Source organism: Neodiprion pinetum, chromosome 2 (assembly GCF_021155775.2).
Source record: "Neodiprion pinetum isolate iyNeoPine1 chromosome 2, iyNeoPine1.2, whole genome shotgun sequence".
NCBI lineage: Eukaryota > Metazoa > Arthropoda > Insecta > Hymenoptera > Diprionidae > Neodiprion > Neodiprion pinetum.
The window spans coordinates 6,700,635-6,718,189 of NC_060233.1; the positions used below are offsets into that span (position 1 = coordinate 6,700,635).

General features: G+C 35.1%; 5 protein-coding genes across 9 annotated transcripts; 4 read left to right on the top strand and 1 right to left on the bottom strand.

Annotated features, from left to right (window-relative positions):
- Positions 1-1,914: 1,914 nt before the first annotated feature.
- On the top strand, positions 1,915-7,464 carry LOC124211503 (tetraspanin-33). Of its 5 annotated transcripts, XR_011176346.1 has the most exons (7): positions 1,915-2,302; positions 2,846-3,049; positions 3,709-3,882; positions 4,073-4,204; positions 4,741-5,067; positions 5,304-5,363; positions 5,465-7,464. XR_011176346.1 is itself a non-coding variant. In XM_069133404.1 (5 exons), exons 1-5 carry the CDS (start codon positions 2,216-2,218, stop codon positions 4,975-4,977), a joined length of 834 nt encoding a protein of 277 aa, XP_068989505.1. In that variant the 5' UTR covers positions 1,915-2,215; the 3' UTR covers positions 4,978-7,464. The 5 variants fall into 5 exon arrangements, 1 of the variants encoding a protein (XP_068989505.1); XR_011176345.1 differs by having other exon boundaries at positions 4,741-5,363; XR_011176344.1 differs by having other exon boundaries at positions 5,304-7,464.
- Positions 7,465-8,464: 1,000 nt separating this feature from the next.
- Positions 8,465-10,402, top strand: LOC124211504 (hemolymph lipopolysaccharide-binding protein-like). The gene is made up of 3 exons (XM_046610617.2): positions 8,465-8,697; positions 9,666-9,747; positions 9,870-10,402. The coding sequence occupies exons 1-3, from the start codon at positions 8,580-8,582 to the stop codon at positions 10,267-10,269; spliced, it is 600 nt and encodes a 199-aa protein (XP_046466573.1). The 5' UTR covers positions 8,465-8,579; the 3' UTR covers positions 10,270-10,402.
- Positions 10,403-10,470: 68 nt separating this feature from the next.
- On the top strand, positions 10,471-12,689 carry LOC124211502 (serine protease 1-like). The gene has a single exon (XM_046610613.2). It carries the CDS (start codon positions 11,486-11,488, stop codon positions 12,482-12,484), a length of 999 nt encoding a protein of 332 aa, XP_046466569.1. The 5' UTR covers positions 10,471-11,485; the 3' UTR covers positions 12,485-12,689.
- Positions 12,690-13,078: 389 nt separating this feature from the next.
- On the top strand, positions 13,079-16,215 carry LOC124213432 (probable palmitoyltransferase ZDHHC24). The gene is made up of 2 exons (XM_046614786.2): positions 13,079-13,132; positions 13,322-16,215. Exon 2 carries the CDS (start codon positions 13,609-13,611, stop codon positions 14,488-14,490), a length of 882 nt encoding a protein of 293 aa, XP_046470742.1. The 5' UTR covers positions 13,079-13,132; positions 13,322-13,608; the 3' UTR covers positions 14,491-16,215.
- Positions 15,166-17,394, bottom strand: LOC124213434 (uncharacterized). The gene is made up of 4 exons (XM_046614788.2): positions 17,141-17,394; positions 16,971-17,052; positions 16,084-16,182; positions 15,166-15,517 (listed from the first exon to the last, which is right to left on the bottom strand). The coding sequence occupies exons 1-4, from the start codon at positions 17,157-17,159 to the stop codon at positions 15,421-15,423; spliced, it is 297 nt and encodes a 98-aa protein (XP_046470744.1). The 5' UTR covers positions 17,160-17,394; the 3' UTR covers positions 15,166-15,420.
- Positions 17,395-17,555: the final 161 nt, after the last annotated feature.

The following is a 17,555-nucleotide window of genomic DNA, read 5'->3' on the forward strand; positions in this document are numbered from 1 at the left end:
TTCACTGATCTATGGTATTGCAATTTTCAAGCGCATTTTTACAATTCCTGGCAACACCCATGGCAAAATCTTTTTGCTCAAATCGCATTCGAACCGAAGGTAGAACCTTATTAAAGCCTTTTGAATAAGATTCAAGCGAGATACGTAATGTATTTAAATTCGAAATATTTAAAAAAAAAATTTCAACTTGCGGTTTACGATATTCATACACGGTTGATTTGCTGCCACAAACTTTGATATCGTAAAAATACGTCATTATATTCCATGCAGACGATTTGATTGTATATTTATCTTGTTATCCATTAAAAGTAAACCAACATGTCGATATGTTGAATAATGAATTTGTCAATTGGCGTGAACTTAATTGTTCCAAATTAAATGCTTTTAAGGCACAAGCAATAATTTTTGGTAGTAGATTGAAAGTTAATAGTGATGATTATAAGTTAGCACCAATAAGCATTATTGCAAATAATTGAGTTATTCCTTATGTTAATTCAGTCAGAAAATTTTTTGTAACCTTTATATTTGATGCTTCTCAGGGAGTTACGCCTCTAGGATCAAACACATTTTTTTACCTATCAACCTATCTGTTATACACAGCCTAATCCTGTTGCGAGAATGATTTTTTCATCATTACAAAGCTTTTTTCTTACGTGATGATCTTCTGGCTCAAGCGGAATCGTAAAAATGGAGAATACCAGATAAAATAATAAAAATTTTATTTAATAAGATGTTATGCTCTTCTAGGCAGCATCACACGAAAAATGACGGTGGCTTGCACCCTTATGGTACAATACTTAAAAGTTTTAGTCTAATGCAGCGCCAATAATAAATCTGATAATACCATATATATGTAGAATGTACATTGTACCATTATATTTTTAATTTTTTAACAAGAAGGGATAATACTTATTAATTCAATTATCTACGGGCGAAAACCCGTGTATAAAAAAAAAAGAAACCTCTGACTTTGTACGAACGCTGTAGCTCATCCGCTTTTCTTAAATAAATTATGATGAAGTTACGTTATGTGAACTAAACCTTTCCCTTTGGTGGTATGGCAAAAGGGATACGGTGACACTTTTATTTTTCTGTGAGGCAAAAATTGGAATGTTCAGCTTCTGGCTGCCGCTTGCCAGGTGCGGTATGATGAGATAGCGTTCCTCAAAGGTCCTCAAGTGTGCACGAATCCGACGCTCTGAACCACAAATTTTTTTATTCCTTCCAGCATATTTGTCATTATTCACAATCACGGAAGGCATAAGATTCGACTATTTTTTGATCACATTCGGAATCATTCGAAATAGACGCTTTGAACTACGTATAAGCAAAGTTAAATAAGAAAACCTTCTTTGGCTAAAATTATATACATACATGTAGATTAGGATGGATTAATACAGAAAATCGTATTGAAACGTGTTAAAGTATACAAAATTTCAATGCAAATTCTTAAGTTTCGAGAGCGTTTTCTGCATGATTTCTAGTCATAATTGTTTATCTAATAAATCTCAAGATGTTGTGACCGAAATCAACATGTAATTTATTACACGATTTATCTTGTGAATTTGAAAAAATTTATAAAAAATCATATAATAAATTACAAAATCATGAATTAGCAAATGCACTAGATAAAAAATCATATACAGTTGACTATATTATTTTTTGTCTATTATATCTGATGATTCGCGTTTTTTTTTAATGTGATTTAATTAAAGATATAATCATAGGCTGTAATCATTTTTAATAGGGACGCCTAGCTCACACACACCTTGCCGTTGGAATCAAATTCAGGGAAGTTATACGCTACCTGATGGATTTTATATGTTACTACTGCCAGAAAACTCTATGTAGAATCAGTGTCCAGAATCTAAGGACGACAGAACTCTAGAGTAATCTGTTTGGTTTCAGGCGTTAATCAAGGAACTGTGGATATGGACCACAATGGTGCAGGACGATCTAGCTGTCAAAAATACATCCACTGATACTTGTTCATTCCGTATTGTGGTTAGATAAGGAATTATTTACAGTTTTGTTTAATGAATAAAGCGGTATTGCAATCATCGACACGAATAGCTGTGAAGGTAGAACTCGAAGATGTTTAGTATTCATAAATTGTGAGTGTATGTGCTTTAAGGTGGGGTGTTTGACGGACATATCATCGGGTTTCTAGGAAGAAACAAAGCAAGATCATTTCCCAGACAATTTTTAACTCACGATGAATAATCGTCGACGTACAAATAATTTCACGTACGTAAGTTCGTGCGTGAAATACATGATTTTCCTGCTGAACTTCGTATTTTGGGTACGTTGTTTTTTTTTTAAATCTTTAATCCCGTACGAGTATTCACTAGTTCACCATTCCTACGTATATACAAGTAATTCTAAGAACTTTGCAAAAGAATATTAAAATTTAACAATTTAGATTTAGTATAAAATTTTATCCCACCCTTTATGACCAGAAAATCGATATTTTTTTTAATATTGAATTTCTGACCAAACTGACAACCCCCAATCTTGTTATTTTTACACATATTTACGCACCATCATACGATCGGTTCGAAGGCAGTTATACTAAAATTCTACAAAAATGTTTCTACAGTGTACTGTAAGCAGAATTTCGCCAACAAAGTTTTCTCTCATTTAGTTGACTAAAAATTGGTTTTTATACTTCCCATTTCTTCAAAACAACATTTTTGACATTCTGTTTTTGACACCTTTCAGATATTTTTTTGGATTTTGTCTAGTGAAATAAAAAATATCTTGCCCATTAGTCATCCTTTGTTAATCAACACTTAGCATTAAATAATCATATCTAATGAGCGGTGTAACTTTTAATCTTATCCAGCTATTTGGCGGTTTGCTGATAGGCGTTGGCCTTTACGCGTTTGTGGACAAATGGCAGGCGACTGGTTCTGTGAGAGTGGAAAATGTGTATGATGTCGTTTTGAATATCTCACTGGTTATGGTGATTGCCGGCGGAGTTGTCTTTGTTGTCAGCTTTGCAGGCTGCGTTGGAGCGCTTCGTGAAAATACCTGCCTGCTTAAATTTGTTAGTATATATCATAATACTACATTAAAATTACGTTTTTCCATGGTTGTCATTTAACTGATATTCTGAACTTTGCACACGCAATATGCCCTTGCAAATGATTTTCGCTATTTTTGTACACTTTGATGTAATCACAAATATCTCAATGTTAATTTTTGAAAAATTATCTGAATGCGTAAGCAGAGGAACCCCTGTTTATGATTTAATCATTAAAAATTTGTATTATATGTTGCGTATACATTTACAAACAGTTGAGAAAATGTTAATTTTGTTGTAATGAATTAGTTCTAAAGCGAAAAGTAATTATCGGGAGATGACTTAAGGCCTACGCTCAGTGATAACAAAAGTTGGCCCCACTTTTAGTTCACAGTTCATACCATGACACTCCATAGCGTCACTCGCGCTTAAATCCCTTTCAATATGTAAGAATGATGATATTTCACCTAGTAAATTACCCATGATTTCTGAATTTTTAATCATGGAATATTGGCGCTATGAGTTGCATTGTTGACTGCTATTGGTACTACTAATTGTCAAGAATGTGTCCCACTTTTACAATTGGTGACTAACATTGGATATTCTTTCTATTATTACTTTTGGCAAAAAATTAAGTTGAAAACGAAAATAGTGTTGCTAAATAATAATTAATTTTCGTCTAGTACTCGCTGTGTCTATTGGTCTTCTTTTTACTGGAGATGGGAGTTGCAATCGTAGGCTTTGTATTCCCACATACCTTGCAGTCGTTGTTAGAAGATTCACTCACTGATAAAATTATCCAAACTTACCGTGAAGACCCTGATCTGCAAAATTTCATAGATTTTGGACAAAAAGAGGTAAGAAAATATTTTTTCACATGCAAATTTTGCCAAGCGAATGTTTGCTGGTAACTTCTAAATAATTATTTATCTCTAACTATGTAAATGTTGTAAAATTAATCAAACCTTTTCAGCATTCACTAAATTACAAATGTAATATAGCTATCGCTTGAACGACGATATCTCATCTTTACACCTTGCCTTACAGTTTAAATGTTGCGGCCTGAGTGGTGAGGGCTATCGGGATTGGGGAAAGAATGAGTACTTCAACTGTTCTAGTCCGAGTGTTGAGAACTGTGGAGTACCATTTTCATGTTGTATGAATGCTACCAACATTTCTGTAAGTCAATTTTATCAGTCTTAAGCTACCTAGAAAAAGTACAACAATCCAATCACTTTTGAATAGGTCAGATTTCTTCAATTAATAACGTTGAAGTAACAGAACAATGAAAAAAAATTGTTTACTCAGTTTGCAAAATGTGAGTGCGTTTTGCTTTGTTAAAATTTACTGAATTTCAGACAATATTGATTGAACTACGTTCATAATAAATCCCTACTATTTTGTGTGATATTTATTTACGATAACCCATGTTGAGGGTTGACGATTGAGGGGGCAGTAATGAAAATTGTTAAACCCACGTGCCTAGCTACATACGTAGAAACACTGCCGTTGTTTACTACGTATGAGAAATTTTCAATCTTCAATGCAATTTTGCACATCGTGCAGAAGTGACGATTTTAGAGCCAGAAATAAATCTGATTCGAGTTGTTCTACTTCAGCTCACTTTCCGACAAGATGTGGGAACTCACCTAAAAATTTCTAATACTAACCTGTACTTTAACTCAGTAACTATTGAATAATGGTTTAAATTTCAGAGTGGATTGGTAAACATTATGTGCGGTTACAAGGCACAAAACTTGACACTTCCAGAAGCGAGCAAGAAAGTATGGACTAATGGCTGTATAGAGAGAGTACGGAGTTGGGCAGAACGTAACTTGTACGCTATAGCTGGTATAGCTTTGGGCATAGCGCTCAGTCAGTTATTTGTAATTTATCTGGCAAAAACTTTGGAAGGCCAGATCGAATTGCAAAAGTCACGTTGGCACTCTTGAGCCTGACCTCAGGCCACCTACCGCTACCAAATCACCTCTTCGAACGGCAGGCAGGTGGCCAGCTGTCAATCCAGAAGCCAAGAAACCGAAGTCAGTGTAAATGCTCGAATGGCTCTACTCGTTGTGTTTGCCATCTCACTTTATGTCCTTTGCATTCTTTCCCTCATCAGATTAGTTCTTTATTTTAGAAGTTATTTTCATTTACACCTGGGCAAAAGCTAATTAAATTCGTGTCTTGAATTATATAGGTATTCATGATACGTTGTCATTTTCCTTTTATTTTTAAACGAACTTAATTCATTTATCTTTTTTTGTTTTTTACTTAGATGGTAAAGTGGAATGCGCCTACCAAGATTGTTGTTTTAATTTTTCTTTATTATTACAAAGTAAGTTATCTCGTAAACTGAAAACCGCTCTTAATAATCTAGTATTAGCATTTTGGGTATAATATTTATCTTTGTTTGTTTATCTGTTTCCTTTTTTACAGTTTTCAGGCTACGTCACATATGTCACAAAAACACTCTAATTAGGTAGTATAAAACACTGTTATGGCTGAAACAGATGCCTCAAATATTTGAGCAGGGGGTGCGAGTTTGAAAAAAAAATAACCTGCTATATTTTCGGTTGGTGAATGACAGCGGAATATAATGCTATTCGATGAAAAAAAGAATGGTGTCTATTGCACACAAATAATCTTTCTCATTACATATTGTAATTCAAGTTATGAGAAAGTGGTTTCTTTGAAATACATATTATTTCATATTAGTCCTCCGTAAAGTGTGAGATTCTTTCCATCTGCAAAGTTGGTTTTGCAAATATCAGACATGATTATTAAAAACAAGACTCTCATCAAACGTTACATTGACAGCCATTGATAGCCGTTCATATTTCAGTAAACAAGTGTGGTGTTTAAATGATAGATCTGTAACTTGATATAGCTTAGGGAGCTTGGCAGCCTGAATCAAATAATAAGAACGTATAAAAATAACAAATAATGTAATTAATAGGTAATCGAAAGAATTTGCCCCCATGGCTTGACGAAAAATGAAAATCAAAGTTGCTTCTTTATACCTGGTTAATTGAAACACTGTACTTTTAACGGGAAACAAATGTGTTCAAAGATTAGAGCTCAAAAAACGAGCAACAGTGAGAAACTCGCATCTACGATGCTCGTGCAGAGTTTGAATCTCTTTGTCTGAATAGCTTGCTAACAAACGAAAGCATGAATTACTATGATTTGCTACAATAATAGCTGCCCTTTTTCCCAAAGCTACGAGGGCAACTAATATCATCTATACTATCGAGTGAATGTTATTTCTTGACTGTATTTTGCGATTCCTTTTTTTACCATTCATATGTTTTTCTATGAATATTGAAGGGGTATATTTGTATTTAGAGACTGCTTCATATCATCACTTTCTTTCTGCAAATCACTAAAATTGAAAACTAACCATACTATTCACGGAGTTCATTCGTAATATTTCATTTTACCCAGATACTTTGTTTTATCCGATTGATGGTAAAACATTTTATAAAAACATCTAATAAATACTTTAGAATCAGTGTTTTTGAAGGAAAAGGTAACTTAACGGATTCAAATATAATACTACGTTCTTATTTATTCCGCAACGTAGCACGTCTCTTCGGCACATGCAGCCTGAATATTCAAAATAGTAGTTCCTCATCATAGTGTGAGAAGAAATAGAGGACGAAGTATAACCCACATCGGATAGTCTATCTATAATAGTGCATACCCAGCAATAGTTGGTGAATATTCTTCCTTTACAGCTGTGAATCTCTTTCTAATCATAGTTTCTATCATCCATCATCACGCATACATGCTGAATAATCGCCAGACTATTTTTTGACTGCACAAGTTGTAACTTCGTGTTCATTTGTAATTTCTATGGATTGCTAAGTCACAATGGGTAAACTATCATGAAGTACCACTGTAGTGGAGACCTGGGATATGCCTGTGCGTCACCTCATTGGTAAAGAATTTGATTACAACATTGCATTACAACACCTATTCTAGGTGTAGAGTCCATGATGTATATGTAGATTTGTCTGCACTACAAACATCACCCATATAATGATAATTATTTATTATGACGTTTAGTATCGAATTGACTTTGATTACCTATCTGACAACAGAACATATTATATATACTCTTCAATTGTAAAACTGTATGTGTTACATGCAGTTTATATGCACAAATAATCGCTGCCGATAGTCCAAATGGCATAAGAAATTTTATAATATGAATTAAACTTTCTTAAACATACCTACTGTTAAATCGGCATCAAGGAAAGTCTAGTGCCAAAACAGATTTATTAGCGAATTAAAAATTTCGAGCGTTTTGAAGTTTTAAGTTTTTTTTTTTTTTTTACTAAGATCTGACAATAAGCATAAAAAAAATTTGATTTTGTATACTTACTACTTGTATTTAAAAATTTTTATAAATTAAAGAGGAAACTATCAATTGATAGATGTGTAGTTCTTTATCTAGGTCTAAGTCCACATTAGTGTCATAGCTCTTTGTCACCTTCATAAATAAATTACAATAATTAAAAAAATTGTCAATTATTATTCAAATTCTGTGACATACAGAATTGCCATATACTGAGTATACTAAAATACATGGAAAAATACTTGCATATGTTTTTATTCAGGCTTTTTTTATGTTTTCTGTTGTTCAAATTATTATTTTAATTATTATACGGATTCTGTGACTTAAAATATTGAATACACTAAAATATATGGAAAAACACTTGTATCTGTGTTTATTCAAGCTTTTTTAACAATTTTTTTACCGTTCAAATTACTATTTTAGTTATTATACGGGTTCTGTGACCTACAATATTGAATATACTAAAATATATGGAAAAACACTTGAATCTGTCTTTATTCAGGTTTTCTGTTTTTAAATTTTTATTAAAATTATTATTATAATTATTATACGGATTTTGTGACTGACAATATTGAATATATACAAAATATATGGAAAAACACTTGAATCTGTCTTTATTCAGACTTGGAAGTAAATTTCGTATCAATATTCGCATGCGATATATGTATAATGTTTTACAATTACAACTTGATCGTAATGGAAATGTATGTTCAGGTTTCGCGGTGTTTGGTACGAATATCGTGGCAAAATTTCTCTGTCACGTCCAGATAAGAATAACATCGATTATGTCATCGAAAAGTTGCACCGATGTACTGCTTGAAGATTGCGTAAATTTTATACATGATTGTACAAAAATAGAAAATAACTCTATCATACATAAATAAAACTTTGGAATTCAAATGAAACATTTCATGCGCACAAATGAGATTAGTCTCTCATTGAGTGATACATTGTATTGAATGTTTCACGGTCTGAAATGGTGAACAACTAAAGTATTTTCAGTTATAAATAAACATTGCGGTATTGTTATTAGTCATTTCCTTGCGATAATAATATGATGACATAGAATGAAACACACGTCACTGGTTACTGAGTATCCCGAGGCATCGAAACAGAACAGGCCACAGTTAACTTTGTGAGGAATACATGAGACGCCGAAACTAGTAAAGCTTTCGGTATATCTTACAATAAATGTCAGCCATGGCAATTATCTTCAGTGTGATTCAAATATTGTTCTATGCCACACTGACAACGGCACAGCAACCAGCCGCTCATTCTGCGATAAACTGGTTTTATCAACCATCATTCGGTAAGTGTTTCCCGTGAAAGAAAGGGTAATCATTTACTTACATGTTAAATAAATTCATTTGTGAGCCATACTTTTGTTATCGTAAGGCATCGTGCGACAGTCTCACCACGCGTATTTGCAATATTCGTCTTCGGTTTGCACTGTACTTCGTAAACTTACGCTTGGCATAAAAAGACCTACTTTAGCTCCTTGATGCACAATCTTCTATTATAAGAATTCACAATCCAACCCAATTACTTTTGTAATTTTTACCGTCTGTGATGATACAAGAAAAGTATTGGTTTCGATCGAAAATTACTTCCTAACTTCAACGAAACTTTGCGCTTTTGTGCCTTCAATGTCCAATAACTCGTTGTTGTAAAATTATCGGTCAGCTTTTGTCTCTATTTGTCCCAACCAAGTCTGGCGACAATCTAGCAAACGGCTCGATCAAAAAATCTGAAATTTTCAGGACTTTATATTCAAATGATAAACACGAAACATTGCCTGATCCTTTTTGTAACGTGTGCTTATATCGAAATAAATCATCATTTCAGTTTAAAAAAGAATCGCGCAACGATCTCGGAATTACAGCGATTGAAAGATCTCAAATGTATCAGAAGATGGGCATGACAATTTTATGCATCCCATTTAATTTGAACGTTCGATTTTACCGGAAAATGTTCAACTCTTAATTGTTTACTAAGATTATATCTAGATTATTTTTTTTTTTCAAAGAAAAGATCTGTGTTCCAGAATTAAAAACAGATGTGGTATAAGGTTGATCTTGTAATTATAACATATATGTAGTTATTGTAGTAGAATATTATTATTGTTTTTCGTTATCGTTTCAAGTAGTGTATTTGTTATAATCAATTGTTTGTAATTCGTATTATATATATTTTTTTTTCTAATTTAAACTCTCGCGGTAATCATCCACAGGTTTTCCTTAGTAGTTATGCATAGAGGTATATATTTCCTATGAATAGGTTGCAGTTGGGATTCACGTTATATGCCGAGACCGGCCTACCCGCAGTGGAATCAACCGTTCGCCAAAAGAGACGATTACACGTAAGCCTTCACTATCAATAGTTGATCAGAGTATATATTTCTTCTAAGTGTACACTAGTACACTCCGCGTGACAAATTTTATGGAACTCCCGTTCAATTTTCTGAATGTTTTACGTACGCAGGTACACGCCGAATATTGGCGGTTACAAAGTTCACACGCGAGCTGTTCCTTGGAACGATGCACGAATGACTTGCGAAGAGGAGGGTGGTCACTTGGCCATTCTCAACTCCATAGCCGAAGCGAAAGTAGTCACTGAGTTGTTCAAAAAATCATCTCCAATCACTGGATCACCTCATCCGGATTTTGCCAGTATTGGATTTCACGATCTTTATCGGGAAGGCCAATATGTGACCATTCACGGTCAGACGTTGGCGAAAGCTGGTTTCGGCGAGTGGGCAGATGGACAACCAGACAATTCGGGTGGTGCCGAAAATTGCGGATCATTGCACAAAAGTGGCGGACTTAACGATATCAATTGCGGTACACAGTTTGGTTTTATATGCGAGTTACCAATCTACTGATGAAGACATCTAACAAGAGTGATCGATTTTTATTGGCAGATAGTATGTCGTTGATAAATAACGTAGAATATAAAATAATAGAACCGTCTTTCAGACAAATATATATAAAATAAATCTTCATATCTATGATAAATTATTATTATTATTTTTTACAGCAGCAGCAGACCTATTCTGCTGAAAAGAGTTTCAAGTTCAATCTTACGTTGCTCCGAAACTTTCAGAGGATTTTTGCTCAGCCGTCAATTTTAGTACATAGTTTTTACCAATTAATTGTATATCGCAGTCTGTTCGCAATTTTTCAGTTCATATAATTCTTTGATTGTTTATTATTGATGAAGCATGATCGCTTTAATGATGGATGAAAGATGATTATTTTTAATTCAACGGCAAGTATCGATTTAGTTTAGATGATCACACACAGATTTCTCCGCTTCAAGCGGTATTAAATAATCACCAGAATGAAAAACCTTGCAACCACTCGAAACTGATGAATTGGGAATGAAAACACGAATTATTAAAGAACCGTATTCACATCATCGCGAAAAATATCAGTTCAAGATGACAACGCTACATTTTCATGCCGTAAATAATACAGATATACACGCAGCGAATTTGGCCAATCTGAAATATTAAAACGCATATATTTAAGAATGGTGGTGGGCTATAGCAGATAAGGTTGCAAGTCTAAATCACGCGGTCATGATTCGAAAGTAATGGATAAAATAAAGTAGAAAGAGTTAACGGGGTATCCCGGTGAAATTTTGATAATATCGAGTTTTTCGTTTTTAAAATGACTAAAAAAGATGTGATCAAAAATTCCTTCGAACAAAATCTAGATCACGGTAGTATGTGTCCTGAAAAAAATGCAATCATCTGCGAAAAGTTATTTAAAAAATAAAAAACTCGACATTATTGACATTTCACTGGATTCCCTTCTTAAGATTGAACCACATTAGTGAATGAGAATTTTTTTATTGCAGTTGAACAAATTCATCAGAAACATTTCAGATCACACTGTTCTCGAGACAAGTGTATAAAGCACTCCTGCGGTAAATTTTCATTTGAACAGGCTATAATCGATCTATCGAGGCTTGACGCTTATCACGTGTGACGAATTCGCAATGGCACCATTGAATCGCGCAGCTTATGAACAACAAGTGTAATGAAATTCGAATGAACCTGAAAGTAATTTTCTCAACACAGTTGCGACGATTGAATGATAAGTGGATTGCACACGGTATATGAATCAGGGAGTAAGTCTGGATCGAAAACAAAGTGCTGCGGACCCACGATCATCATGAAGCTCAATACTTTTTCCGCTATTCTGACGTGCGTTCCGTTACTACTTCTTCTCCATGGAAGCTCAAGGTCAACCGTGCTCGCATCGCCGTACAGTGACAACGATTCTGGCAGGCGCATCATAAATGGACAGCAAGCCAATCCCGCAGATTTTCCATTTTTCGTGAGACTCAACGCGAACGGAATACTCTGCGGTGGCAGCATAATAAGCAACTACTGGATCGTCACTGCGTGTCACTGTATAGTCAGGGCTAGATGTCAGGCGATAGAAATATACCCTTCGAATTCGCAGCGTGGTCAGCCACCGCCGATACACGCTGCACAATGCGTGATCCACCCCCAGTATGACCCGAGACGGCACGCCTTCGACGTCGCTCTTATAAGAACCGTGGAAGACATGGTCAGCGGTGGACTTAAAGCGATCACACTTACCCCACCAGGCACCCGTTACCCTCCTGGTACCCCGGCCACCATCGTAGGCTGGGGAAAGATAGGATACAACGCATATCCCCAAACTCTTTTTCGCGGACAGTCGGTCCTTGTGCCCTGGGACGTGTGCAATGCCGAGCACAAGGCTGGTTCGAATCGTTGCAGAGGTAACCCGAATTGTAACATTGAAAATATACCGAACAGAATATTGTGCGCCCGGGGCGTAGGGTCAGCTCCACAAAGTGCTTGTGGCGGGGATTCTGGAGGACCTGTCCTTATTAACGGGAATCTAGCAGCGATAAACACTGCTGCAATATACGACAGTCCCGTAACGTTCAAAGCAGGATGTGTACCTGGGAGTTCGACGATGCACACCAGTATCGTTGACTATCTACCATGGCTATTTTCTCTTGTTGACCCTAGCGTTAATACAGCAGGGTTTCCGGTAGCTCCAGAATCTAGCAACACTTTAATCATCGGTGATTGAGGCATATTCCCGGGCCAATTGTCAAGACGGCATCGACTGTTCGGAAACAAATGGAAATTTGAGTAGGCTTTTGAAATTTTTTACACTTACACGCGATGATGGGTTTACTTTGTTCAACAAAATAAATATATGGAAAAATTCCGATACTGTATTAAACACAATTTCCGTCCATCCCTCAAAATACATTTTAAAAGCGTCGAATCAACTTCTTAGTATCGTTGATGACTATTATACGTAGATTAATAAGTATCTCTCTAGTAAATAGCTACTAGAAATGGCGTGGCTGTATGAGTTAGGGATTGTTTACGAAATTTTCGTAGAAGGAATTTGTAATCAGATTTTTTTTAGTTATTTCAAACGAATTTCGAGATTCGCAGCTCCGTTTTATGTTAGAAAGTAAAAAACATAACCGCAACAGAAGATTATCGGGGCATTTTCTTATAGGCACAAACCATTCGTGACAAGTCAGAACTCTGCCCGACAGCAATCTCAATCTGTCAGTCAACTAGTTTAGACCAATCAGCACCACTCAGTACTGCCAAGCTGCATGCGGTCAATGTGCCAAATATAGACTTCATACTCTAGCGAAGTCTAGTAGAACGCGAACCGGACTATGCAGTCGAATTGCCGATTCCCGGAGCGTCAGGCGTAAGTTAGAATTCTCCAACGACTTGTGCTCACTGATTGTGCTCGAACAGACTATGCGTAAGAGTGAATGGAAAGTAAGGGAAAAATCGCGAACCTCGCCTTTCTTCGATGTTACGAACGAGGTCTGACACTGCGTCTCATTTTCGAGATTATCCGGTCATTCTCACGTCCCGGTCAATTTTATTTCAGCTGTTCGCAATCACTGAATGAGCGCCTCGTACGGACGAAAATCCGATACCTGCCCTGCAAAAGTAGGTGTGGCTATAGAAGTGTGGTAGGCCACGTATGGCAACGACGTCCTGCACCATTCACACCACGTGTAAATGTGTTTATAACATACTCCGTCCACCGTAGGTAGTAGTGACTACTGACTAGTAACCAATCATTAACGCCGGCTAAAACGCGTCGACGAGACATTTCGAGCGATTGTTTACACGTGAATTGTTTACGTTATTCGTAAAGTAACCTTATTTACAATGCGTGTATCCCATAATGAGACACTGATTATACGGAAAAAAATATGGCCCAGAAGCCTGAGTGATTTTGGTTCAATGACATTTATTTTAGTAATAGTGCCTCTGATCTATTGGTTTGAACTTTGGATCGTTTTACCGGACCTCTACGAGTTTGGAACGCTTACGTATTTCATTCATTTTTTCATGGGAAATTATATGATGTTAAATATAGTGGGTAACTTTACATTTACTGTACTCTGCGACACAAGTACAAGGAGGAAAATAGTACCAGTTAATGCAGCTACAGCCCGAGACGGTTGGAGATTATGCAGTTCTTGCGAGGCACTTTCACCGCCTCGTTCCTGGCATTGCCCTACATGCGATACCTGCATTCTGAAACGTGATCATCACTGTATATTCACCGGCTGTTGCGTGGGCCATTACAACCATAGATATTTTCTGATGTTCATTTTTTATCTATTCGCCGCAACTGCATATGCATTTATATTCAATAATTTTTTCATTTGGAGTAAAATACAATTTGAATTTCCTTTGTCAATTATAAAGGTTGTATTTCCACTCGCGATATTTGTCTTTGGCTTCGACGGATCTATCGAACAATTTTATTTGCTATTGTACATTGTATCGGTCGTCGGAATGTTATTCACGGGTGTTTTATGCGTCTACCACTTTCATCTCATTTTTCAAGGACTGGTTTGCAACGAGAAGAACAAAAAAGACTATTCTTACAACTTAGGGTTTAAACAAAACATTCTTGAAGTCTTTGGCCATAAGTGGTATTTTGCCTTATTCAATCCTTACGTTGAGTCTATACTCCCTCATGATGGTATCATCTGGGACACGGCATCGTCGTGGAAACAAAACAGTGAAAAAACTAGATAAAATTGTTTTGTCATGACAGTGATTCTGTTCTTAAATATGTTTCACAACCTCAAGAACAAATTATTATTATTTGTAAAAGATATGGAAAAACTATATCATCTGGTCATTGTTTATTGAACAAAAACTATAAATTGATGTATATTAATGATTTATCTTAAGAAACACATTCCCCACGAATTGTAGTTAGAAATATAGGTGTTGAAATTGCATTTCTGCTTATGAGATAAATTTTGCTAGTCTGTGCAATACTTTCATTCAAATTCTTCCACGACATTAATCTCATTCAGTACACACAAAAACCAGAAACAACTTTTTGCACATTTTAGAAAAATGCTGTGCCTTGCAGGGGAACACACACAAACATAGAAATTTAAAAACTTAAATATTATCAATATTCCATTCAGCTTTTGCAATGAACAAATTTTATTCCTTATCACTAGTTAGTGAATTATAATCACTGGAGTCACGAATTGTTTTTTTCTTAATATATCATTATTATAAGGTTTCATCATTTAAAAGTATATGGCTTATGTTTTTGGTTTTGGAAACGGTATCGTCAAACATAACTTAGCAAGACTATATAATCATTCAGTGAAAGTGGAGTAAATTTTAGAAGTATGGAAAACATCGTTCTGGAAACGGGAATTCTCAGGGTACTTTTGATTTCACAGCACATTCTGGTTAATGATGTATTTGAAATTTTTTTTCTATTTACAAAAAAATTTTTCCCTGTAATATACTGTATTCATTTAGTTTCATAATTCATAATATATTAGTATTTAAATTTTTCATATGATTTAGGAAATTTAACAAGTTACTTCCATCAGATAGCTTACAACCATCTCATTTCATATCATGTGATTTTAATTTGACTTAGTGATTTGAAATGTGAATGCCTTGAAAAGAATGGTTGAAATTCAGCTCTCAATTTTATCCACAACCGCATCCACCACATGGTCCCGGAGTGTAAATGTTGGATGATCCTGTATTTGGTCTCCCAAGTCTGCGCGAAGGTGGACGTGGTGGACTAAATACAAAAAAAAATCTCAAACTTGCTCTTAGCACAAATTAATTCTGATGCATATCTTGTTCGAAATGAATGTGTAATTCTGTTAATTCAGATAATGAGTGACAATAAATAGTCATTTTTGTCTGCATTGAGTTCTAGTTCACCAATCACGTGGAAGATTCTAAAATAAATTCTCTGCTTTGCCTACATTGATTGTCTAATCCTGTTCTGTATCAGATCAATGCAGTATAAACATGGCCAATAAAAAAAACAAGTCAATCACTAGATCACAGTCAACTGATACAATCGATCATCTTAAATTTCATTAAACTGGTGTAATAAGAGTAATATTCATTGCAATAAAAGTGATTAATAACACGCTTTTGTGCATGAAGTAGTGATGTTAAAGTACCACGACTATGGTGTACGAACATGGCATGAATACATACATAATTTACAAAAAGTATAATTCTTTTTTCTTAACTTTGAATTGCATCATCCATTTCATTTTACTGAAGCATACTGTACATAGCATAATTTAATAACGATAGAAAGTCTTAAGCTAAATAAATACTGTAATGTACCCTGAGCCAGGCCTGTAGTCCCTTCTGTATGTGCCCTGATTGTACGAATCCTCAGATGTTCCAACAGCGTTTAAAACAGGGCTGACGAATGACTTGAAACTATAAATATATAAATTCTATCATCATGAGAAATTATACTCGTATCATTCAGAATTAATAATATAAATTTATATCAGTAACCAACTATAGTACCACAAGAATCCATTGTTGGTCGGCTTAAAAGTTTGTGACCATTCAAAGAATGAAAGTATCCAACCAAATATATTGAAATAGCTTCTTCTATTTATATCACATTCAAAATTTTGAGATGGACGTACCTAACTGTCTTTAATTGTTAATTTATATCGGCAGTGATCGGATTGTGAATCTAAGTATGAGGTCACAAAATTCTGTCAATGGATTTTGCTTTCTTCAATACCTCTGAAGAATGTAACAGGTTTGACAGCGATTCTTTTGATGCAATTATTTATTTATTTGCACACCTGTTTTTAATAGCAGGTGTGTAATAAAAATATGAATAAGAGTTCTGTACTACATAAACTTTTTTTTGCATGCTGGTAATAAATGGTATAGGGCAATTCTTGATTGATAAACAAAATTAAAGCATGTTCTAGCTGCAGAACATAACCTCGAGTATTGGCTGGATCAAAATATTGTCAAGGGAAGTTACACACTTGTAATTTATAAAAAATTCTATTTTTCAATCAAAAGTTTACCGTTGGATCAGAATGACGAATTAACTTGAAACAGTTTCCTCGGGCCTGTTAATAATCATATCACAAACGTTCCAAAAGTGGGCCTACCTATTATCCGTTTGCAGTGGTTAGATGTGTTTTTTCTATTCAAAAAGGGGGGCTCTTAGGATGCTTAATGTCATTATTACTTACAACATGAAAAACATGTAGAAAATTCCCAAAAAAAATGAAACCAGTCTACGCGGCCAGGGTTCAGTCTGGAGCACAGATCCATCTGAGAATTGGTATAAAATTTTTTACGTTATATTTGGGTTTTTGACATTTTAATATTTATTTTCGATAATTGTCAATATATCGTTTACCTTGAGAAACGTAAGCCATGTCGCACTCTTGGAGGTTCGCGAACACTTGTCAGTTATCACTTTCTCATCGACGTCTTTCCGTCACTTGCTGTCATTTGCCACTATTGGTGACCTCTCGTATGTAGAAATAATGGGATGATGCCACGCGGGAGTTACTCCATGGCTTACTCGATGCATGTAGTAGAATCACTAGCAAAACGGATCCGTCATGTTTGGTATCCACAGCGTCCCGCTGGTGACTGCGAGTTAAGGGTTTAAAAAGTCATAAAATTCAAATTCAAATTTGATTGAAACGTGAAATAAATAATCGGCGTACTCCAACAAAAGTAACACTATTATTTATGAATTCAACTTTACAATCAGGTAAACTACAATGCCTTATTCATTTATTTTTTTTAAATCAGAGTTTCAGCTC